Here is a 26,360-nt window from a genome sequence, read left to right on the forward strand (position 1 = left end):
TTGCCAGCTCGCCCCTGACCCCGTGTGACTTCACCTTTTGTAGCAGTCTGCCATGAGGGACCTTGTCAAAGGCCTTACTGAAGTCCATATAGACAACATCCACTGACCTACCTGCATCAATCATCTTTGTGACCTCCTCGAAAAACTCTATCAAGTTAGTGAGACACGACCTCCCCTTCACAAAACCTACCTGCTCCTCGCTAATACGTCCATTTGCTTCCAAATGGGAATAGATCCTGTCTCGAAGAATTCTCTCCAGTAATTTCCCTACCACTGACGTAAGGCTCACTGGCCTGCAGTTCCCTGGATTATCCTTGCTACCCTTCTTAAACAAAGGAACAACATTGGCTATTCGCCAGTCCTCCGGGACATCACCTGAAGACAGTGAGGATCCAAAGATTTCTGTCAAGGTCTCAGCAATTTCCTCTCTAGCCTCCTTCAGTATTCTGGGGTAGATCCCATCAGGCCCTGGGGACTTATCTACCTTAATATTTTTCAAGACGCCCAACACCTCGTCTTTGTGGATCTCAATGTCACCCAGGCTATCTACACACCCTTCTCCAGACTCAACATTCACCAATTCCATCTGTTCTAATCCCATTTTCCAGCACTTGGCCCATAGCCTCTTGTGGCATCGCAAGTGCACATCTAAATACTTCTTTAATGTTCTGAGGGTCTCTGCCTCCACCACTCTTTCAGGCAGCGAGTTCCAGACTCCCACCACCCTCTGAGTGAGAAAGGTTTTTCCTCACATCCCCTCTAAACCTCCTGCCTCTTACCTTAAATCTGTGCCCTCTGGTCATTGATCCCTTCACCAAGGGGAAATGTTTCTTCCTGTCTACTCCATCTATGCCCTTCATAATTTTATGCATCTCAATCATGTCCCCCCTCAGTCTCCTCTGCTCCAAGGAAAACAACCCCAGTCTATCCAATCTCTCTTCATCACTAAAGCTCTCCAGCCCAGGCAACATCCTGGTGAATCTCTTCTGCACCCTTTCCAGTGCTATCACATCCTTCCTATAATGTGAATTCTAGATCTGCACACTGCCCATTTATTTTCTTTCGACTATGCATCGACCAATGCGGTGGGAATAGCCCCCCCCCACCCCCCCGGAGCCTGGTTCCGCAGTTATACTGATGCCGGTGTGACGCCGTAGCCGGGTGCAAACTCTCGCCTCGGGTGAGTTCCATCCTCCTGATACCAAGTGACATTCCTGTGAACTGAAGCTGTTCACCGGCAATGTGGGCTGCCCTCCCCCTGAACTATTGCGCTTGCAGACTCAAAATCTGGGACATTTCAAACATTGAACCAATGTGATGATTGATCGGTGAAGGGTTATCAGGGCAGGGTTAACACCACCAACACTGCAAAGGTTATGAGTTCAGCCCTAATGAGGTTATCAGTCAAGATAATCAATCAAATGGCTGACGATGGTTGTTATCAGTCTGACGTACATGGACACCACACACATAGACACCATACAGACACACACATAAACACACAAACACAAGGGCAGCACTGGTGGCGCAGTGGGTTAGCACTGCGGCCTCACGGCGCCGAGGCCCCAGGTTCGATCCCGGCTCTGGGTCACTGTCCGTGTGGAGTTTTCACATTCTCCCCGTGTTTGCGTGGGTTTCGCCCCCACAACTCAAAAATGTGCAGAGTAGGTGGATTTGCCACGCTAAATTTGCCCTTTAATTGGAAAAGGTGAATTGGGTACTCTGAATTTTTTTAAAAACCACACAGACACACACACAGATACACAAACACACAGACACACACACAGATACACAAACACACAGACACACACACAGATACAAAAACACACAGACACACACACAAAGACAGTCACGCGCATACACAGACAGTCCGGTTCCTATGCCTGCTCTGCAAAGTCTGTAACTTGCAATAATAATAATAACCTTTATTGTCACAAGTAGGCTTACATTAATTAACACTGCACTGAAGTTACTGTGAAAAGCCCCTAGTCGCCATACTCCAGCTCCTGTTGGGGTACACAGAGCGCGAATTCAAGCCACTCACTATTGTGATGAATGTAGGAATTTGAGATATATATTGTATTTTTAAAAATAAATTTGGAGTACCCAATTATTTTTTTTCCAATTAAGAGGCAGTTTTTAGTGTAGCCAATTTACCTACCCTACACATCTTTGGGTATGTAGGGGTCAGACCCACGCAGACACGGGATATATTGTATTATATGTATTGGGTGCAGTCAGCTTGGGGGCACGGTTTAATGGGATAGAAACCAGAGTCCCATTGTGGGCAGCTTTAGCAGGGTGTTTCCCGAAGTTTTTAGCACCGTGAGCAACCCCGCTATTGAACGGGAATCTGTTATTTTTTTCAGGTCTTGGCGAGGAACGCCCACCCAGGCCGCACTCACCTTCATTTCCTGTACTGAGGAGCTCCACTCGTCAGTGAAGGAAGAGATCGGGCTGTCATTTTTAAATGGCGCCTTGATCCCTCGATCCCCCAATGCGACCTCTGAACCCCCCACCCAACACCCCAACCTACCGGTTAGGGAGCCCTCGAGCCCCCCCCCCCTCTCCCCACTTCATAAGGGCAGAGCACTATTAGGCCCGATCCCCGGTGCAACAAATATGCCCCATTGGCACGGTGGCACTTTCCGTCTGGCACCCTGGCTGTGTTCCCTGCCAGCCTGGCAGTGCCACCTGGGCACCTTGGCAGTGCCAGGCTGGCACCTGGGTACCACTGCCAGGGTGCCAGGCTGGCAGGTCAAGGTGCCCGGGTGGCCCGTGTTCTAGCTGAAGCTGTGACCACCCGAGCGCCTCCTGTCGCCGGGGAGATATCCCCAAGTGCTGTTCCTCCTGGTCCCCAGTTACGGAGATCAGTGCAAAACAGAGCCCGGCTAGGGTTTCCTCGGCAAGGGGATTCGATCCCGGGCACTGGTTAAATCTGCCGAAGACATATTTAAGTATGCCGAACTGCACACTTAAATATTCAAATTTAGGTCCCACCCATTGTTGGCGGGATTCAGGTCGCACGGCCTTGTGAGATCCTGTTATATCCTCGCGAGGCATAGCGAGCCGGGTGCGAGATGTATCGGCTGCGTCGATCCCGAGTTGGGTCCGACGCATCAGTTAGATCGCGCCCTGGATTAGTGTGTGTGTGACTGCTGCAATCATATTTTAAAAGAAATCCTAGTCTGAAAGGCAAGTATATTTTGGGAGCGAGGGGCACAATTCAACCATCATTGAAGGCTTTGGCTAATGCAATTTTGTTTGGATTAAGGGGATTCCCTGCAGAGTTCATTATATTTCTGCTTGATAAGATGATGTGATTACTGGGTGGAGGCATTTTGCAGGGAAAGCAGGTCAGTGGAGTTCTAGCTGAAGTTGTGACCACAGTTCATGCAGTTTTCTCTCTGCAGTTCAGTTAAAAGATATGTCTGCAGACAGAACAGAAGTGAGGTTGGAAATGTGAACAAACTAGCTGAAACAGCTTCTGAAGAAATACAACCAGAGTTTCTGCATGGGTCTGAAAGGAGTCAGATCTTTTCTTTAAAGCAGTGTCAAGAGATCTCTCTTTCTCAAACAACATCTCTGTGTAGAAAGTATCCCTGAGTGCCAGTGGTATTTAAGAGTGTATTGAGAGCTGAGATTTGTTTTTCTTGTTGGTTGAGTGGGAGTAAAGATAGCAGTTAAGGGTTATTGTGTCATTGTATTGAATGGCATTGTTCAAGGGGCAATTGTAAGCTATTTTATGGTGTGATGTTAAAGATATTTCAATACTGTGTTAGTAATCAAGTTTGTTTTAAAATACCATATCCCTATTTGTGAAATCACTCCTGGGGCGAGTATCCTTGCACGCTCTTACAAAATAAAAATAAAATATTGGGTCTTTGGTCCTGTGTCCCAGCCACCATTGGGATCTGGTGTGGGATCGTAATACTATCCTGACTTGCCGTTCCTTCACTGTCACTGGGTCAAAATCCTGGAACTCCCTCCCTAACAGCACTGTGGGTGTACCTGCTCCCAGGGTCTTCAGCGGTTCGCGAAAGCCTTCTCACCACCTTCTCGAGGGCAATTAGGATTGGGCAATAAATGCTTGAATTGCGAGCAATGCCCACATCCCATGGAATAATAAGAACATCCCAATTTCTCCAGACACAACACTTTGGATTTATGAACTGCTGTTAAAAAGAAAATCCTCGGTGCTTTCATTCTGATGGGTTGACATGAGTCATGTCCATTTGATGGGCTGAGGGAGGGGGAAATCCCTGATCCCTGTGGGATTTGTATCGGCTCCCAATGCTCATGTTTACTGATGAACACCAGTCTTTACCTCTCTCTCTCACTCTCTCTCTCATCAACTTCATGAATTGTTTTTCCGTCTTTATTCTGCAATACACTGTGGCCATTAATCTCCACAGATCAGAGTTCTAAGTGTTCAGAAAGGAGAATAATATCGTAATAATGCACCACTTTGCGTAGTCTGTGTTGTCTTTAGCCACTGGAGTGAAATACTTGAAAATCATTCAATAAAATATATCACAAGGATATGCTATAATCCATCGTTTTTTAAAAAATGATAAATTTTTCTGTGGAATTCAAAGCATAAGCAACAATAAAATTATCCTAAAGGTGTATCTAGGCCTCAGGGAAGGTTCTGGATAGGTCTTGGTTGCTTGCTTCTCCTTGCAGTGAAAGACTTATTTTCTTTCCTGTTCATTGAAAGATGAATTGAGGGGTTAGAGAGAGCTATCATGGTCTTCTTGGAAACCCCTACAAAAGACTCATCACATGAAATGTGTTAAAGAAAACATGGTTGGGAAAAAACATTAAAAACAAAATAACTGCTGTCAAAATCATAAAAGGCTTCCTGACATCCATTAAACCATTTCCTGGGCTGGAAACTTCAACTCACACGTTGAGTTTTACTGTCTGTCAGGGGCCTCGGGACAAGTTTCCAGCTATGACAACATTTGCTGGGATCTTCAGCTCTAAACCCTCGGAAGATGAAAATAAAACGTGACAAACAAACATCTGGGAGACATCAACGGAAGAGTCTTCCCCGAGGGGGGCGACGTAAACGTTGTGAGGGGAAGGTGAAGGGAGGTCCCCCACCCCATTTCTTGTACCCACGCTGCACCGCAAAGCACTGTCAGGCTAAGTTGAGCGATGCTTTATGTGAAACCAGAGCCTTAATTCTAACTTTACACTACAAGTTAGGAGGTCTGATGGGTGATTTACTGCCTCTGTCCTGTTGTATTCTGGGCCACCCGTTCTCCAGCAGCCCTTTCCCCAGCTCCCAGCTTCTGAGTTTCACTGTGATCCCTAAAATGGCGATCAGGTCAGCAATTACGATCGTCTACATCGGTGGTGGGCAACTTGTGGCCTGTCAGGGTTCCTGGTGCGTTGCCCACGCGCAGGCTTACCAGATTCTGCTGGTTTCCGTCAGTGTAGTTGTTTTTGCACTCTGACTAAAGCGTTATGCTCGTAAAGTGCGTGCTGGTTGCTCAGAACATTTACTGTGAGAGTCGTGTCCGAAGCGTAAATATTTATTTTATTTATACCATTTGAAGTTGATAGTTTTATTAATACATATGAATGTGCAGCATTTTTTGCGAATCGTTATGAAATGTTTGGCGTGTACGGTACGTATCCAACCTTATTCATGGAGGGATGGTTAGCGAACGAGACCGGCTTCTCTCTGACAGCCCACTGAGATGAAGGAGGGCCCCACATGCGGCCCACTCACTAGATTAGGTTGCCCATCACTGGTCTGGAATGAGGGGAAAGCTGTCCCAACGTACTATCTGCGACAGGAAGATGAGGGGGCGGAGTACTCGTCCAAACCATGGCCAGGACTTTCTTCAGCAAGAGTCGTCCACATGTGGCAAGGACCTCTAAGCTGTGGAAGCAGAGGACTGCTAGGATTTGAATAACCACGGTTCCGCACGGATCAGTGCTGGGAGCTTTGCTGTTCGTAGTATATATAAATGATTTGTAGGAAAATGTAACTGGTCTGATTAGTAAGTTTGCAGACGACACAAAGGTTGGTGGAATTGCAGATAGCGATGAGGACTGTCAGAGGTTACAGCAGGATTTAGATCGTTTGGAGACTTGGGCGGAGAGATGGCAGATGGAGTTTAATCCGGACAAATGTGAGGTAATGCATTTTGGAAGGTCTAATGCAGGTAGGGAATATACAGTGAACGGTAGAACCCTCAAGAGTATTGACAGTCAGAGAGATCTAGGTGTACAGGTCCACAGGTCACTGAAAGGGGCAACACAGGTGGAGAAGGTAGTCAAGAAGGCATACGGCATGCTTGCCTTCATTGGCCGGGGCATTGAGTGTAAGAATTGGCAAGTCATGTTGCAGCTGTATAGAACCTTAGTTCGGCCACACTTGGAGTATACATGAATAGGATGGGAATAGAGGGATACGGACCCCGGAGGCGTGGAAGATTTTTAGTTTAGACGGGCAGCGTGGTCGGCGCAGGCTTGGAGGGCCGAAGGGCCTGTTCCTGTGCTGTGCTTTTCTTTATTCTTTGTTCTTTGTTCAACATGTTCTAACGTGACACTAATGTGGCACTAACGTGACACTAACGTGACACTAACGTGACACTATGAGAGGCGCATTTGATGAGTCTGTGGCATTGGCGCGAAGCTTTGGCCCCAGCAGCACAAGTTCAAGAATATCACCAGGATATATTATCTGGGGTGGGAGGGGGGGCTTTTGGAGTATGCGAGGCTTCTTGTTGACGGATGCGCAAAAGATTTTGGCGGATGGTTTGCGTTCAATAAACGTCCTATCTACGATTTACCCTGTTTTTGCCTAAATGGCAAACGTGATGGTGAATATGTGAAAATGGGGTGGAGGTGGCTGGCGGTGATATTGGTCTTGGACATCAAAATGGAAATTGTGAAATTTGATGTAGTGCTGCTATGAAGTGTCCTGGGATGTTTTCCTACAGTGAAGATGCCATATAAATGCAGGGTGTCGTTGTTTTACATTCGGTCTGATGATCTTTCACATTTGCATTCTTTGCAGCAAAACCTCCAAACTTCAACTAAGAACAAATGTGACTATTCGGAATAGGAGCAGTGGACCACGCACCCCCTCCAGACTGCTCTACCTTTCAATCCACTCAGCAATACTCTTCTGCCACAATCCCACTTTCCCACCCTATCCCTATAACCCCCGAATCGCCAACTCACGGCACAAATCCGTCCGATCCGGCTGTATATGGCTTGGACTTTGCCCTCCGACTCCACAGCCTTCTCCGTGAAGAAGAAATAAACCTTGTCGTTGTCGCGATCAACGTTGTCCGGGATGAGGTGAGCGGCCACGAATTTGGGGTCTGCAAGGCGAGAGAAAGGTAAAGGTTGAGATAGCGGCCGAGGAGGAGGTCAGCACTTTCTGGCGGCATAGTGTCCGCACCGACACGTGAAAAACCGCTGACCGACCTACCTAATCCCATTTGCCAGTACTTGGCCCATAGCCTTGGGTGTTATGACGTGCCAAGTGCTCATCTAGGTACTTTTTAAATGATGTGAGTCAACTCACCTTTACCGCACTCCCAGGCAGTGGGGAGGTGCTGGCATGGTGGTATTGTCGCTGTACTAGTAAACCAGAGACCCAGAGTAATGCTCTGGGGATCCAGCTTCAAATCCCGCCACTGCCGATGGTGAAATTTGAATTCAATAAAAATCTGGAATTAAAAGTCTAATGATTACCATGAAATCATTGCCGATTGTCAGAAAAAAACTATCTGGTTCATTAATGTCCTTTAGGGAAGGAAATCTGCCGTCCTTACCTGGTCTGGCCGACATGTGACGTCAGACCCACAGCAATGTGGTCGACTCTTAACTGTCCCCTCAAGGGAAATTAGGGATGGGCATTAAATGCTGGCACAGCTAGGGATACCATGTGCCATGAACGAATAAAAAAAAAAATCTAATTGGACAGGGAATAAAGGTGAGAAACTCACCTGTATGTTTGTTGAAAAGAATCCAACGCACAGTTGACGGGGTCTCAATAGCTCTTCACTCAACCCAAGATATTCACTCAGGCTACCGTGCCGCCTATGAAGATCAAGCATTTGGGCAAAGGACTGGAAGTGCCTTTGGAGCAGGACATTGTCCAACAGTTACTGGAAGCCGTAAAACATGAGAAAAGGGAGCAGAGATAGTGTAGGTACTGCTTAGTCCATTGAATCTGCACCGATCCTCTGAGAGAGTACTCTACAAAGGCCCACTCCAACCCCCCCCCAATGTAGTTAGCACTACTGCCTCACACCGCCAGGGACTCGGGTTCAATTCCGGCCTTGGGTGACTGTGTGGAGTTTGCACATTCTCCCCGTGCCTGCGTGGGTTTCCTCCCACAGTTCAAAACACAGGTTGGGTGGATTGGCCATGATCAAAGCATGGGGTCACAGGGATTGGGTGGGGTGAGTGGGCCTACCTAGAGTGCTCTCTCAGAGGGACGGTGCAGACTCGATGGGCTGAATGACCTCCTTCTGCACTGCAGGGATTCCAAGGAGGGTGTCAATACACTATTCAACATTGAGAGGCAACTCAGTGTAATCAGCTATCCACACTTCACAGTGGAGTCACGGAATAGAGGTTAGAAGCTGGAGACTCTGTCTAGTTAGCCTCTCTTTAACTTGGGAACATCAAGCCTATCACCCACCCTACTGAAGTCAATGAACACATCACAGGATGTGTATCAGATTTAAAACAGCAGTTATTTGCACTCACGCACAGAATACCCTCACTGTTTAACTTGCAGACTTAAAGTTACCCAACAAAAATGAGATGTAAACTCAGCTTGCCACCAGTAATGCATTCTGCTCATTTTTCTCCACGGTCCATAGAATTTACAGCACAGAAACAGCCCATTCGGCCCATCCAATCCCTACCAGTGTTCATGCTCCACATAAGTCTTCTTCATCCCTTTTCATTGAATGCTATCGCTAATCTTCCGTTACTTTCTCCCTTATGGGCTGGATCTTATGGTCTCTTGCTGGGTGTGATGTTGACAGGGGGTGTGTGGGGGGTGGGGGGGGCTTGCAAAATATGAGGAGTGCTCAGCCCACCACCCTCCTCCCCACTCTGAGCTGCCGTCCATAAAATGATAGGTGGGAGAATATCAAAGACAGCAGGCTGATTGCCACTTTCAGATAGTTGACAGCCAATCGTACTTATTACCAATTGAAAACCTCACTGAACCGAGTATTACGCTGCCTAGGCCACACGGCAGTTGGCATGGCGGGCAGGAGTGAGCAGGCCATTTTTTAAAACACAAGTGGTTAAAAGGCGGCAAGTAAGGGGGCAAACTTCCTCCTGGGAATGTCGCACATTGCAGGCATTCCCTCCACCTCACAATGTTACCCTTCCTCCTCCCCTGGCCTCCAAAGCCCACCCCTGTCCCCCGAGGCAGTCAGATCCCTCCCCGGTCTTAAAGCTAGGAACTTCCACGCCTCGATCCAGGGTCCATCCACGTTATGTACGCCCAACAGTGCTCGCCACCCAGTGCTGGGTCTACTGGAGCTTTGAATCAATCAGATTAACGTCCCCTGTGAAATCCAGCCTCGTCTTTATCTCGCTTCCCCTTGAAGGTGTCTATTTTGATCATCTCATCTATTCTATGTGGTAGCGAGCACCATGCGTACCGCTCCATATAAAGCGCACATTCTATTAAGCAATGTACATCTGCTGACCACCAATGAGGATAGCCACCAGTTACCTTGCAACAAGCGTTGGTCGAGCTCCGTCCTCATAGCAGAGCGGGATCCCAGGCTGCGGAAGATGACGGGATCCCTTCCCAAGAAGTCTGCTGTCAGTCCGGAATACAACTCGCCGCCTGAGGAATGGAGGAAAATCGAGTCAAATGATGTGGCTGCAGCGGACTGTACGGCAGACCAATATTCACGGGGCTGGATACTCCGTTTCAGGGACTGTGTTCCCACGCCATCGTGAAAACTGTGGTCTTTTGCGCAGAAAAACGGCCGCCAAAAGGCCACGGATGCGCAGCCCTGCAGGAGGCTGGGAGGCAGCTGTCGTGGAGGTCAGAACTCCAGCTGCCGATATGGGCCCCCGCTGAAGGCGAATTCTGTTGCCTATTTTCCAATGCCCTCTCCCTTTAAGTTAACAATCATATTGTTTGAGGTCATTTGGGTGGGTTGTTCTTGAAAGCGTGTTTTATTTAAGTGCGAGTTCTTGTACTTCAGCTCCTGCCTGTTGGGAAGTCCCCTAGATTTTTAATTCTCCCAGCAGGGCACCGATATAACCACTTTTCAAACATTCTTTCATTCCTCAGATAATTGTCAGAAAATGTGAAGGCCCCTTTTCAAACGTGCCCTGAGGTATCTACACAATGGAGGCCTATATAAAGTAGGCCGGAGGGGCTGAATGTTCCTATGTTCCTTGCTCCTATTGTTACGAGATGATGCAGGGTTACATTCTATTCCACTCGCATTTCAATGAAAACTTTGCCCCCGTTCTATTTTGTGCCACAAATACCAGGTAAACTCTATGCTGTGACGAGTAAGAGAGTGAACACCGCCCAACTCAAATCCGTCCACATGGAAGAAAGTAATGTTACCGTGGCGATGAATCCTTCACAGATTGGAACCGAACAAAATTCCGTCCGTTTAAACACTCGCTTTCTGGCCCTCAATTTGGGAAGGCCTCATCCTTTGCGATTCCTTGCCTGACCCAGTTTCTCACCAGGGCTCCTTCAAAACCCCAGGCTGATGGGTCGAAGCCTCAATAAAAGTGGGAGTTTCGCTTTGCACGAGAGGTACCTCTAAAGCTCAGACCATAGGATGTTAGCTGGAGGAGGGATCGGCAGGGGGGTGGGGAGAGGGGTCAAGGGGAAAGCAGGGAAGAATCCAATCCATGTCACGCACGATTCAGAACAGGATTATGAGGTCCCTCAGCAATTGTCAGCAGTACGCTAAGTTAGGCAGGTTGCTGCCTCCTCAAGCTGCTGGCTCACTTTTACATGCAATGCTAATGAGGCCTGACTACTTCACTCTTATCTGCGTTGCTAACAGGGACATGTGGAAAAGATTAAATTGCTGCTCATAATCTGGTGATGTGCTGCACTCCTCCAGAGCGACGGGGCTGAAGGGAAAAGTGTTGCTGCCCTCTCGACAAACTGGTTCAACCCTTTGAGGGGACTCTGCTGAACACAACAGTTTGACTTTTAGGAATAACCATTTAACGGGTTGCTGAAAAGCAGTCTGTCCCAATCAACCGTTAAACCGTCTTAATGCCTCCCTGAAGTAGGTCTTGCGAAGAGTGATTTATGAACTGGAGTAAACACCGAGGGCTGCTTGTTACATTGTGAACCCAGGAAGAGGCCCATCAGCACAGAGCAGTGCCGGTTCCAGACAGCGTAATACCTCATGCAGTGAATCATTCCCACACAGCGAGTCCCGCCATCTCCACATCACTCAAAGGGAATTCTCATCATTAGAATCCATTTAAAGGAGAATTCACATCATGAGAACCTTTTAAAGGAGAATCCTCCATATTAGAACCTTCAAAAAGGGAATTCCCATCATCAAGCCCCTTTAAAAAGGAGGATTCTCCATTTCGGTGGAATGTAAAGGGTTAACCTTAGTGACAACGACCGAGCATGTGCAGAGGGAGCGGTATAAATGATGTCGCTCACTGAGAGGACTTGAGTGTGAAGCAACTCAGAGAGCAGCTCCTGATCTTATCACGCTTTGTAAATAGCATGTAAATAAGCGGTTTTGGACAAAAGACAATTGCCTCCACAATCATCCCTTCTCGTCTAAAATGGCAACGAATCCTGAGATAAATACCATGAGGGCAGCACGGTAGCATTGTGGATAGCACAATTGCTTCACAGCTCCATGGTCCCAGGTTCAATTCTGGCTTGTGTCACTGTCTGTGCGGAGTCTGCACATCCTCCCTGTGTGTGCGTGGGTTTCCTCCGGGTGCTCCGGTTTCCTCCCACAGTCCAAAGATGTGCAGGTTAGGTGGATTGGCCATGATAAATTGCCCTTAGTGTCCAAAATTGCCCTTAGTGTTGGGTGGGGTTACTGGGTTATGGGGATAGGGTGGAGGTGTTGACCTTGGGTAGGGTGCTCTTTCCAAGAGCCGGTGCAGACTCGATGGGCCGAATGGCCTCCTTCTGCACTGTAAAGTCTATGAAATCCACAATTACAGAATCAGGGCCCTCTGAAGAAGAATTCTCATCATGAGGGTTTCGAGGAGGGTTTTTCTTATCAGCATCTTTTAATGGTGTGGCCCGGGGTGGGGTGGGGGTGTGTGGAATTCTCGTTAGAATTAGAACCTTGTGTTTAGTGTGCAATTTTCAAATTGCTTACCAGTGAAAGTGCTCGCAAAGGATCGGTTGGGATCATGTGGACATTTGCCACGCCCGCTTTCCACACTGTTCACATCCATCCTGAAAGCATGCTTGAAAAAAAAAAGCACAAAGAGGAATTAGTCGGTGTAACCACCTCCAGCCTGGTGAAAGATGCCAAGAAGCTGCAGGCTGATCATTCACGGCAGATAATCCTGCAAATGCAGAAGGTTCAGGAGAGCAGAGGAATTTCCCTGTCTTTAGTCGTTGACTACCTCTACCGTGGCTTCACCACGAGTTTGTCTGTTCCTGAAGGTGCATGAAAACCTTGAAAGTGCCAGTGTGGAGTGCCCTACCACCAGACTGCAAAGAAAGAATTCAATCTGAGGTTTTGCTTGCGAATGATTCTAACAGCAAATCTATTTTCAGACAACAGGGGTGGAACTAAAAGGTGGTGTCCAGTTAAGGCTGCATATCTAAGATCTCTGAACGAGCAATAGGATATGGGCGTTTAAGCATTGGAATCATGCTGGTTAAACTCATTGGAGTCAGTGTTCCGAACGAAGATCATACCCTGGGATAGACATGTCCTCGGGGCAAAATAGTGTTCAGTCTGACTACACCCTTTCCCTTTCTAGTTGAGCTTATTGCTCCCTCCCGCAGGTCACTCAAAGTTAACCGATGTGTGTAGAGTGCATTATATAAAGTCATCGCCTTGAGATTCAGTCGCGAGGAAGAGATTCATGTAAACCTGAGGCAAACATTCATCAATCATGCGATTCCATATCCTGAGAGTCTTGTGATATGATATGTCCGAATCAACATGCCCCAGATAATTGACAGCATTATCACTCTTTCCCCCCACATCACCATGTCTCACTCAGGTTAAACTCTACCAAACTCGGTATCAAACATTTCCTGCCTGAAATCCCCACAGTCAAATAATAAGATTGTAAAACTATATGTCAGATAACTACATCAGTATCTAATGTAGTCTCCATCAAGTGATCCCCTGTGAGGAGCATCATGTTATCTCCCAGCAGAGAACTTCCATCTGCCATGTAACAGGAGTACAGATTTCCAAATGCTGCAAAATACTTAAAAGCTTCCCCCTCTCCCGTCAGCGACCTGTGCAGAAACAGCATGAGTAGGCAGCTGAAGACTTGAGCAAAACTCCTTACGTTGGGTCCAAAATGGAATGTGAGCACTGCAGCCAAGCTGGCATTTATGTAGCCCTGGAGGTATCACGGGTGCTGTTATCAGTTTAACGCTGAACTGCACCAGCAACTTTGAGACCGGAAAAGTTGGCTTAAAGATGCATCTTAAAATGGGGGAAGAGGTGAAGAGGGGGAGAGCTTCAGGGAGGGATCTCCAGAACTCAGGGTCAAAGCAGCAACAATCCACAGTATCACCATCCAGCTGCGTCTATCCTACGACATGGTGGACATGGTTCAGTCAGGAATTCCCATTATAATGGAATTCTTTTGAAATATGACAATTGATGGCTGCAAATGGACAATAAAAGCAAATGACAGAAATTGTGTAATAAAGAGGAGGCATTGTATTCCCGTGCATGTGTGCGTATTGCAGGGTACAGCACATACTGGGCAAAGTGATTTTCCCACGTCTTAAGCTGTAGGGTTGGCGCATGTTCACATTGTTAGTTCTTGTTGGCATACAAGATGCATGAGGCAAGCGGACAAACTACTACTGGCGCCAGTACACACTGAAAATCAACTCTTCTGCATCCACAGTGCAGTTGGGTAGGAGCCAAAAGATTCAGTCAACATCTGGGCCTGTGATGTACATCTCAACATGCACAGCTGTGCTCCTCGTCAGGCTGGTGGACTGGGCTATCGATGTCCCTCGCCACCCGAGGGAGAAACCGTAACCCCATTCAAGTGTAAACCTTTGCAATTCTCCCCTTTCACCTTTTTTCACCTTCATTAGATTTTGAAAGCTGGAAGGAGCAGCAGCATGAGGGTAACATATGTCCTGCTACTGATTAATACAGCCTGCTGAAGATCTGAGTGGTTCCAATGTTTCAAGGCCTGACTCTGCCAAGCCAAACAAAAACAATTCTTTAAAGATTTCGGGATGAATTATTATCACTGTGTGACTATTACTTTTCGTCATGCAAGTTTAGGAACCGCTGATTGTGAAGAATTATAATATCCCCACATTGCATATAGTGTTTAAGCCCAGAAGGTGCCCTGACTGTCAGAGCCAGGTTTTGGTAGAGTTTCTGCAGAGACGTAATTCATCAAGGATGAGGATTTCGGCTGCCTCCTGCATCATATTGACATGGTACATATATGGGGAGGTTTCCTCGATTCTTAGAAAGCTCTCATGATTTTCTGTAAAATCGGACACTCGCCTGGGCGAGAGAAGCTCCAGCAACACTCAAGGAGCTCGACACCATCCAGGGCAAAGCAGCCCGCTTGACTGGCGCCCCATCCACAACCTTAAACATTCACTCCCTCCACCACTGATGCACCATGGCAGTCGTATGTACCAGCTACAAGGTGCACTGGAGCAACTCACCAAGGCTCCTTCAACAGCACCTTCCAAACCCATGACTTCTACCATCTAGTTGAGGCTCCGACATTGAATAAGTTCAAGAGGCGGCTAGATATGTCACTTGGGGCGAATGGGATCAAGGGTTATGGGGAGAAAGCAGGATGAGGCTATTGAGTTGGATGGTCAGCCATAATCGTGACGAATGGCGGAGCAGGCTCGAAGGGCTAAAAAGGCCTCCTCCTGCTCCTACCTTCTCTGTTTCTAACACAGAACCAATACAGTGCAGAAGGAGGCCATTTGGTCCATTGTGGCTTCATCTGCTCTCCAAACGAGCATCATGACTTAGAGCCACTCAACAAAGAACAAAGAACAAAGAAATGTACAGCACAGGAACAGGCCCTTCGGCCCTCCAGGCCCGTGCCGACCATACTGCCCGACTAAACTACAATCTTCTACACTTCCTGGGTCCGTATCCTTCTATTCCCATCCTATTCATATATTTGTCAAGATGCCCCTTAAATGTCCCTATCGTCCCTGCCTCCACTACCTCCTCCGGTAGTGAGTTCCAGGCACCCACTACCCTCTGCGTAAAAAACTTGCCTCGTACATCTACTCTAAACCTTGCCCCTCTCACCTTAAACCTATGCCCCCTAGTAATTGACCCCTCTACCCTGGGGAAAAGCCTCTGACTATCCACTCTGTCTATGCCCCTCATAATTTTGTATACCTCTATCAGGTCGCCCCTCAACCTCCTTCGTTCCAGTGAGAACAAACCGAGTTTATTCAATCGCTCCTCATAGCTTATGCCCTCCATACCAGGCAACATTCTGGTAAATCTCTTCTGCACCCTCTCTAAAGCCTCCACATCCTTCTGGTAGTGTGGCGACCAGAATTGAACACTATACTCCAAGTGTGGCCTAACTAAGGTTCTATACAGCTGCAACATGACTTGCCAATTCTTATACTCAATGCCCCGGCCAATGAAGGCAAGCATGCCGTATGCCTTCTTGACTACCTTCTCCACCTGTGTAGCCCCTTTCAGTGATCTGTGGACCTGTACTCCTAGATCTCTTTGACTTTCAATACTCTTGAGGGTTCTACCATTCACTGTATATTCCCTACCTGCATTAGCCCTTCCAAAATGCATTACCTCACATTTGTCCAGGTTAAACTCCATCTGCCATCTCTCCGCCCAAGTCTCCAGACAATCTAAATCCTGCTGTATCCTCAGACAGTCCTCATCGCTATCCGCAATTCCACCAACCTTTGTGTCGTCTGCAAACTTACTAATCAGACCAGTAACATTTTCCTCCAAATCATTTATATATACTACAAAGAGCATAGGTCCCAGCACTGATCCCTGTGGAACACCACTGGTCACAGCCCTCCAATTAGAAAAGCATCCCTCCATTGCTACCCTCTGCCTTCTATGGCCTAGCCAGTTCTGTATCCACCTTGCCAGTTCACCCCTGATCCCGTGTGACTTCACCTTTTGTACTAGTCTACCATGAGGGACCTTGTCAAAGGCCTTACTGAAGTCCATATAGACAACATCTACTGCCCTACCTGCATCAATCATCTTAGTGACCTCCTCGAAAAACTCTATCAAGTTAGTGAGACATGACCTCCCCTTCACAAAACCGTGCTGCCTCTCACTAATACGTCCATTTGCTTCCAAATGGGAGTAGATCCTGTCTCGAAGAATTCTCTCCAGTAATTTCCCTACCACTGAAGTAAGGCTCACCGGCCTGTAGTTCCCGGGATTATCCCTGCCACCCTTCTTAAACAGAGGAACAACATTGGCTATTCTCCAGTCCTCCGGGACATCCCCTGAAGACAGCGAGGATCCAAAGATTTCTGTCAAGGCCTCAGCAATTTCCTCTCCAGCCTCCTTCAGTATTCTGGGGTAGATCCCATCCGGCCCTGGGGACTTATCTACCTTAATATTTTTTAAGACACCCAACACCTCGTCTTTTTGGATCACAATGTGACCCAGGCTATCTACACCCCCTTCTCCAGACTCAACATCTACCAATTCCTTCTCTTTGGTGAATACTGATGCAAAGTATTCATTTAGTACCTCGCCCATTTCCTCTGGCTCCACACATAGATTCCCTTGCCTATCCTTCAGTGGGCCAACCCTTTCCCTGGCTACCCTCTTGCTTTTTATGTAAGTGTAAAAAGCCTTGGGATTTTCCTTAACCCTATTTGCCAATGACTTTTCATGACCCCTTCTAGCCCTCCTGACTCCCTGCTTAAGTTCCTTCCTACTTTCCTTATATGCCACACAGGCTTCGTCTGTTCCCAGCCTTTTAGCCCTGACAAATGCCTCCTTTTTCTTTTTGACGAGGCCTACAATATCATTCGTCATCCAAGGTTCCCGAAAATTGCCGTATTTGTCTTTCTTCCTCACAGGAACATGCCTGTCCTGTATTCCTATCAACTGACACTTGAAAGCCTCCCACATGTCAGATGTTGATTTGCCCTCAAACATCCGCCCCCAATCTATGCTCTTCAGTTCCCGCCTAATATTGTTATAATTAGCCTTCCCCCAATTTAGCACATTCATCCTCGGACCACTCTTATCCTTGTCCACCAGTACTTTAAAACTTACTGAATTGTGGTCACTGTTACCGAAATGCTCCCCTACTGAAACATCTACCACCTGGCCGGGCTCATTCCCCAATACCAGGTCCAGTACCGCCTCTTCCCTAGTTGGACTGTTTACATATTGTTTTAAGAAGCCCTCCTGGATGCTCCTTACAAACTCTGCCCCGTCTAAGCCCCTGGCACTAAGTGAGTCCCAGTCAATATTGGGGAAGTTGAAGTCTCCCATCACCACAACCCTGTTGTTTTTACTCTTTTCCAAAATCTGTCTACCTATCTGCTCCTCTATCTCCCGCTGGCTGTTGGGAGGCCTGTAGTATACCCCCAACATTGTGACTGCACCCTTCTTATTCCTGATCTCTACCCATATAGCCTCACTGCCCTCTGAGGTGTCCTCTCGCTGTATAGCTGTGATACTCTCCTGAACAAGTAGCGCAACTCCGCCTCCCCTTTTACATCCCCCTCTATCCCGCCTGAAACATCTAAATCCTGGAACGTTTAGCTGCCAATCCTGCCCTTCCCTCAACCAGGTCTCTGTAATGGCAACAACATCATAGTTCCAAGTAGTAATCCAAGCTCTAAGTTCATCTGCCTTACCCGTAATGCTCCTTGCATTAAAACATATGCACTTCAGGCCACCAGACCCGCTGTGTTCAGCAACTTCTCCCCGTCTGCTCTGCCTCAGAGCCACACTGTCCATATTCCCTAGTTCTCCCTCAACGCTCTCACCTTCTGACCTATTGCTCCCGTGCCCACCCCCCTGCCATACTAGTTTAAACCCTCCCGTGTGACACTAGCAAATCTCGCGGCCAGGATATTTATGCCTCTCCGGTTTAGATGCAACCCGTCCATCTTATACAGGTCACACCTGCCCTTTCCCCGTAACCCTGCACACTGTTTCTATTCGAGCAAACACCTAATGTGCTCCTGAATGCCTCAAAAGGAGTGCGAATTAGAAGACATATCCGGTTGCATGCCAATACCCAGGACTGAACCAGGGACCCTTAGATCTTCAGTCTACCGCTCTCCCAACTGAGCTATTTCAGTTCCAGCTGAACTATATCAACTTGAAGGACAGTTTTATCTAGAAGAACAAGGGATGCATGGGAACACCACCGCCTGCAAGTTCCCCTCATCCTGACAGGAACTATATTGCCGTTCTTTCACTGCCGTTGGGTTAAAGTCCTGGAGGTCCCTCCCCAACAGCATTGTGGGTGTACCTACAATACATGGACTGCAGCGGTTCAAGAAGGCAGCTCACTGCCACCTTATCAAGGGCAATTAGGGCTGGGCGTCAAATGCTGACCTCATCGGTCATTCCCACATCCTGTGAGAGAATGATAAATCCCTCCCTCTATGTTTATAAAGTGATTAAAGGCAATCTCCTTCCCCTGGAGTTGGCATTTTCGTTTGTTATACATCTTGGAGTGTTACGTGACAGCAGAGGAAAAGAAAATGAAAAATGTTGATGATTAGGAGAAAAAAAAGAAAGAAACAAAAGAAGAAACAGTTATGCAACCACCATTACATCTCTCAGAAACACCTCAAACCTCTTCATACACATTGAAGACCAGTCGCGTCTGGCAACCATGTTTTGCACAGTAACAGTCATACACACAGCATAGAATCCATAGGATCCCTACAGTGCCCATCGCGTTCGCACCGATCGTCTGAAAGAGCGCCCCACCTCGGCCCAGTCCCCCGCCCCACGTCCGTAACCTCACCTAATCTCCGCATCTTTGGACACTAAGGGGCAGTTTTTTTATCATGGTCAATCCACTTAACCTTCACGTCTTTGGACTGTGGGAGGAAACCGGAGCACCCGGAGGAAACCCACGCAGACACGGGGAGAACGTGCAGACTCCGCCCAGACAGTGACCCAAGCCGGGAATCGAACCTGGGACCCTGGAGCTGTGAAGTGACAGTGCTAACCACTGTGCTACCGTGCTGCCCCTGGGATGAGTATAACAGATTGGTCCCCACGCACCTGAGCAAACAGATTATGTCTGGATATGCATGAATACTTCAGGGGATAGACCACAGACACACATTTAAGCAGATTGTTCTCGTGATCCACATCCAGACAGCACATCTGGCAGCTCCTTTAAGTTGCCAGGTGAGGTCATGTAAAGGTGCAGCCATTTTAAGAGCTGCTGTTTGGGCCACAGTCTTCTTAAAATCTATCCTGTGGTTTCAATCCGCTCAATAAATAAAGTCATTTCTGATAAAAATATGGTTTAATAACAGTTTCATTTAAAAGACAGCGCTGCCTACAGTGCAGCATTCCCTTGGCAGTACGCTGAAGTGTCAGCCCAGATTCAAATCACATGGGCTAGCTCCTAAACACAGCCTGAAAAGGGACGACAATTAAAATAACTGTGGTCAACTCACCGCCTACTCCCATTCCATTACAATTGTCGTAGTAGTCTTTTGATGAGCAGCAAAGTTTGAATCAGGCACAAGCCTCATTACTGCATGCAAATCTGGAAGAGAATTCTTGCCGCTCCTGGCCCCAGATAAATAATATTTCACATAGCTTTCTGAGGTCTATTCCTCTTCTCTGCTCACACAAATGAATGGAAAACGCTTGGCTCGCACTCCGACCCAATTAGCCCTTTAAGTCGCATCAGGGCCCTACATAAGTCACATGATGCGGGGCCCCACTAGACTAATGTGGGCGGCTATCAGCCTGGTCTGACCCTTTTCTAGATTGTCGTTATTCCTCATCCCCAATCACGCACCCCCCCCGCCCCCCCCCCCCCCCCCCCCCCCCCCGCCCCCTCACTGGACCGACTGCCCTGCCAGATGGACTGCGAGCTAAGAACAGGACAGCAAAGAGTTAAAACCCACTTGGTGAAATGGTGCATTGGCTTCCTACGCAGGGCCTGTCAACTGAGAAAATCCAACACTTGGTCACAGTCCCTTCAAAAGTGGAAAGCTCTCCAGCTGCATACAGATGTTTCCCAACTGAGAGATTGATCAATGTGGAGCCAACAAACATTCACCTCCTTCTGGACTAAATACAGACTTTACACTAATATCATTATTAAAATTATAAAAACCTAATATACACACATACACAAGTGTGACGAGAGTTCAGGTACAATAACCTGGTTCCTTGAGTTGGAATAATTTACTGAACGCCTCCTCCCCTTTATTACCGTTTATTGTCCACTTACAGCCATTGATTGTCATCATTTGAAGGATTCCACTATAAGCCACATGGGAATTCCTAATAGGCACTCAGTTGTGTCCATCCTGACCTTTAATAGACCAAGTGCAGTCGATGCTCCCAAACCCTTGGGCATAACAGATGCTGCTCTCCAGAAATTCCAAAGTCCCAAACCTTGGCTTATTGATTACAAGGGAGGATTATTACCTCACACAGGCTACTGATTGATAGATGGATGGAGGGTAGTCGCTCTCTGTTCATGCAGTGTGCCTTAATGAATCAAGACTGAGGGACAGCATTGATTATTTCCTGTGCGAGGCCACCTAACTGAGTTATTAATCATATTGGGGGCAGCCTGTAAATGAAGGAACAAGGCCTGTTCAGGAGGAAGGAGCAGCGCTCCGAAAGCTAGTGACATCGAAACAAACCTGTTGGACTTTAACCTGGTGTTGTAAGACTTCTTACTGCGCTCACCCCAGTCCAACGCCGGCATCTCCACATCAGGGTCATAAAACTCAAGCAAAATTGTATTCCTCTTCTAAAGTTCTCTTCCGCCATTTTGATGCGACCTACCCCCCATTTCCAGCTACTCTTCAGCCGGGCAATGGCAGGTATGTTTGACCCAGCTTTCGGACAGCTGTCCCTTGCTATCTCTTCACTTGTCTCCACGTTGAATTCTGTTTGACAATTGGACCTGTGAAGTACTTTAATCGCTCACTATGTCAAAGACGCTTTGACAAAGAGTCACCCAGACTCCAAACTTCTCTCTCCACAGGTGCTGTCAGACCTGCTGAGGCTGTCCAGTATTTTCTGTTTAGATAATAAAATCCAAGTTGTTCTTTAATTCGAATTTCGGTGCGTCTGGATGACCACTTGAGGAGCAGTTTTAATGATTTGCGATCCAAACCTGCAGCACGTTGGAATTTGGGGAACATGCTCCCCACTGTCTCTCTCGCGGATTGTTGAGTTTAATTGGAATATTAACTACTGCTTGGTCATGGGTGGAATCTTGTGCCCTCCCCCAAGGCAGCTTTGGTGGCGGGGAGGGGTGGGCATTTATTCAGGCAGGAGGGCACCAGGTGGGGAACCCGCCACCTGATTAAACCCATGGCGGGATCACGGGTGGCGCGAGGGTATGTGCCACCCTCGGCAACCCTTCAGTCCGGCATCTCGGCGACCCCCACCCTCCCCCACCATTCCTGGCAGAAGTGACGCAGAGGAAGCCGTGGAACGTGACGCTATGGAAACAGGCGGTAAGGCACGAGCAGATTCCAAAGGAAAGCAAGTCCTGGGGAGCTGGGGATGGGGTTAGCGTTGCAGGGTAACGTGGGGGATACACAGCTTCCGCATTGGGAGCTCAATCCTCCTGCTGTGCGAGCACACCTGAGCAATGGCCTGGCCATGGGTTAAAGCTCACCTGTCACTGTCGTTCACAGGAACATTTATAAAAACATTTTATTCCTTTCTCAGAGTTCCAAAGCCAATGTGCAGGGTGGATGGGGCAATGGTTCTTAATCCGTCACCTTGCTTGCTTCAAAAACCAATCCAAATTCAAATTGCAACCAATTCATTTCTTTTTTGAAATAAATTTAGAGTACCCAATTATTATTTTCCCAATTGAGGGGCAAAGTAGCGTGGCCAATCCACCTACCCTGCATATTTGTGGGTTGTGGGGACGAAACCCACGCAGATACGGGGAGAATGTGCAAACTCCACACGGTCGGTGCCCCGGGGCCGTGATCGAACTCGGGTCCGCAGTGCCGTATGCAGATGTGCTAACCACTGCGCCATCATGCCGCCCCTTTTCTCTTTATTCCTACATGGGATGTTGGCATCACTGGCAAGGCCAACGTTTGTTGCCCAGCCCTAATTACCCATGAGGTTTTGCCAGCCATTTCAGAGGGTAGCTAAGAGTCAGCCACATTGCTGTGGGTCTGGAGTCACATGTAGGACAGACCAGGTAACGACGGTGGATTCCCTTCTCTAAAGGGGTTTTATAACAACACCTTCAAGGTCGTCATTGGACTTTTAATTCCAGAATTTAATTGAATTCAAATTTCACCATCTGCCATGGTGGGGTTTGAACCTGTGTCCCCAGAGCAGTACCCTGGGGCGGGATTCTCCGACCCCGGCGATTCTCCGCCGGGTCGGAGAATCGGCAGGGGCTGGCGTGAACCCCTCCTCCGCCGTTTGCCGAATTCTCCGGGACCGGATATTCGGCGGGGGCGGGAATCGCGGCGCGCCGGTCGGCGGGACCCCCCGGCGATTCTCCGGCCCGCGATGGGCCGACGCCCGCTGCTGGAATGCCTGTCCCACCGGCGAGAATCAAACCACCTCTTCTACCGGCGGGTCTAGGCAGGCTCCGGGGTCCTGGGGGGGGGGGGGGGGGCGCGGGGCGATCTGGCCCCGGGGGGGGGGGGTGCCCCTACGGTGGCCTGGCCCGCGATCAGAGCCCACCGATCAGCGGGCGGGCCTGTGCCGTGGGGGCACTCTTTTCCCTCCGCCTCGGCCACAGCCTTCACCATGGCCGACGCGTAAGAGACACTCCTCCCTGCGCATGCGCGGGGATGACGTCAGCAGCCGCTGACGCTCCCGCGCATGCGCGGACTTCCGCCGGCCGGCGAAGTTCTTTCGGCCCCGGCTGGCGTGAAGGCGCCACCCACTCCGGGGCGGGCCTAGCCCCTCAAGGTGAGGGCTTGGCCCCTAAAGGTGCGGAGAAATCTGCACCTTTGGGGCGTCCCGATGCCGGAGTGGTTCCCGCCACTCCATCCCGCCGGGACCCCCACCCAGCCGGGTAGGGGAGAATCCCGGCCCTGGTCTCTGCGTCATGCCTCTCTGAGGCAACATGGGGATTACCATTAAATCTGCTTTTACCACCCTTTGAGCAACGTATTCTAAACCATAATAGTTCAGTTTCCCAAAAACTCCTTCCTCTTGTCACCTCTGGTTCTATTGCCAATCACTGAACCTATTGTCTTCAAGACCCTTTTGCCAATGGAAACAATTTCCCCTATTTACTCTATCAACGCTAGTCATGATTTTAAACACCTCTATTAAATCATCCTCTGATAGCCTTCTCAGCTCTAAGGAGAGGAATCACAGCTCCTTCAGTCTCTCCACACAGCTAAAAATCAGAGAGTGAAAGGGGTGAAGGAGGATCAGGGAGCAGCATATTCTCAGACACAGTGGCCGTGTTAATATCCGCTGGATAAGTGGATGGATCTGGCTAGGGGTTGGCCAAAGTTGTCAGATGTGACAAATGCCGAGCGGTGCACGAGGGTTAAGTAAGCAATCCTGTTTACTTCTGTCAATCGTTCTCCTCCCTTTCCGCCGAGGAGCTTTGTGGGTGAATCAGCAATGCAGAATTGTGGATCAGTTGCCGCACCTCAGATAAAGATTAACGGTGGAACGTAACAATACATTTTGACTTGTACTCTAGGAACTGCAAGTTGGCTATTGTACAGGTGCCATGCAGTCCAACAAGGTATTGCTGGCGTCTGTTAAAGAATAGTTAACTTGTGCACAGATGAACAGTGGAACACAGCCAACCTTTGGATGATTAAATCCTCATGAAAGCAGCGGAGCAACATTATGTTTTAGGCGCACAGGTCAGAGTAGGATTAACTAAAACTTCAATGATTAACCAACCCGACTGACAACCTCTGTGTTTCCTTTATTGGGACACTCATTTAGATTACAAAGTGTGGACAAAACTTTCTTGAGAAATGGTGCCCTCCATCAATGCTTCATTGTTGATCTCGGGCACATGTAGCCTGAAGTCTGCCCTGTCTGTTGCTGACTGTCAACTTCACTTCGAAAGCTTGTTGTCGACAAAGCAAAGGGAGCATCGATCAGTAAAACCAGTGCCCTCAAATGCTGGCTTAGAATTTGATTGTGTGGGAAGATCCCTCATGCAGGAGTAATATGTGGACCAACAGACGCTGGTGTGGGAACCTGCTCCCTGTGCACTGATCTGTCTACCGTGTTTGACACCCCATTTATCCTAATGAATTGATTCCGACAGCAAACATACATTGAAAATCACTTCCAGATAGACAGGGGACTTAAACACCTCCAGAGGCCACAGAAGGAAAGCTTACATTTATATACTGCTTTCATAACCTCAGGAAGCTTTTGTTTTATTCATTCTTGGGATGAGAGTCTTTCTGGCAGGAACAGCATTTATTTCCCATCCCTAACCACCCTTGAGGCGGTGGTGGGGAACGGCCAAGTGGCTGCTGGGCAATTTCAGAGGGCAGCTAAGAGACAACCACATTGTGGCAGGATGGCAGAGTGGTTAGCACTGCTGCCTCACAGTGCCAGGGACCAGGGTTCGATTCAGGCCTTGGGTCACTGTCTGTGTGGAGTTTGCACGTTCTCCCTGTGTCTGTGTGGGTTTCCTCCGGGTGCTCCGGTTCCCTCCCTGATACGCAATCAATACGCTTGAGTCCTCGAGGAGTCATATCGATCTAGCTTTAATCAAATAGAGCTGTACCCAGCAGTGATGTTACAGAAGTGAAGACTGCTGGGACGGTCCTCGTGGAGGGCTCGGAGGCGGTCTACCTGTGCGGTGGCACAAGTGCCGCGGGAAAGGGCATCAGGAGGCTCGTTCAGCTTCCCGGGACGGTACAAGATCTCGTAATTGTAGGTGGAGAGTTCTATCCTCCACCGCAAGATCTTGTCATTCTTAATCTTGCCTCGCTGCGCATTATCGAACATGAAGGCCACCGACCTTTGGTCCGTGAGGAGAGTGAATCTCCTGCCGGCCAGGTAATGCCTCCAGTGCCGGACAGCTTCTACTATGGCCAGCGGGAGACTGGGAGATTCCTGGACCGAAGGGCCAGCAGGATGGTCTTCCAGACCGTTCCGTTCTCCCTTTCTACCTGCCCGTTCCCCCGGGGGTTGTAGCTGGTCGTCCTGCTCGAGGCGATGCCTTTGCTGAGCAGGAACTGGCGCAGCTCGTCGCTCATAAAAGAGGACCCCCTATCGCTGTGGATGTCTGCGGGGAAACCAAACAGTGTAAAAATACTTTGGAGGGCCTTGATGACGGTGGTTGTGGTCATGTCTGGGCAGGGGATGGCGAATCGGAAACGGGAGTACTCGTCAATCACGTTGAGGAAGTACGTGTTGCGGTCGGTGGAGGGGAGGGGGCCTTTGAAGTCCATGCTGAGGCGTTCAAAGGTACGGGACGCCTTTATCAGGTGCGCCCTTTCTGGTCGGTAGAAGTGCGGTTTGCACTCCGTGCAGATTCGGCAGTCCCTGGTGACAGTCCTGACCTCCTCGATGGAGTAAGGGAGGTTTCGGGACTTGACGAAATGGAAGAACCGGGTGACTCCTGGGTGGCAGAGGTCCTCGTGGAGGGCTCGGAGGCGGTCTACCTGTGCGGTGGCACAAGTGCCGCGGGAAAGGGCATCAGGAGGCTCGTTCAGCTTCCCGGGACGGTACAAGATCTCGTAATTGTAGGTGGAGAGTTCTATCCTCCACCGCAAGATCTTGTCATTCTTAATCTTGCCTCGCTGCGCATTATCGAACATGAAGGCCACCGACCTTTGGTCCGTGAGGAGAGTGAATCTCCTGCCGGCCAGGTAATGCCTCCAGTGCCGGACAGCTTCTACTATGGCCAGCGGGAGACTGGGAGATTCCTGGACCGAAGGGCCAGCAGGATGGTCTTCCAGACCGTTCCGTTCTCCCTTTCTACCTGCCCGTTCCCCCGGGGGTTGTAGCTGGTCG

At 48.8% G+C, this 26,360-nt stretch overlaps 1 protein-coding gene across 1 annotated transcript in view; it reads right to left on the reverse strand.

Annotated features, from left to right (window-relative positions):
• LOC140388571 (semaphorin-3G-like) overlaps positions 1-26,360 on the reverse strand; it is a 207,214-nt gene that overhangs the window by 44,705 nt on the left and 136,149 nt on the right. Inside the window, exons 5-7 of the mRNA XM_072472981.1 lie at positions 12,354-12,444; positions 9,737-9,853; positions 7,207-7,349 (exon numbers count right to left, since the gene is read on the reverse strand). Of these exons, the coding sequence (XP_072329082.1) occupies positions 7,207-7,349; positions 9,737-9,853; positions 12,354-12,444 (351 nt within the window). The remainder of the gene's footprint in view (positions 1-7,206; positions 7,350-9,736; positions 9,854-12,353; positions 12,445-26,360) is intronic.

The sequence above is a fragment of the Scyliorhinus torazame genome, chromosome 13, assembly GCF_047496885.1.
Source record: "Scyliorhinus torazame isolate Kashiwa2021f chromosome 13, sScyTor2.1, whole genome shotgun sequence".
NCBI lineage: Eukaryota > Metazoa > Chordata > Chondrichthyes > Carcharhiniformes > Scyliorhinidae > Scyliorhinus > Scyliorhinus torazame.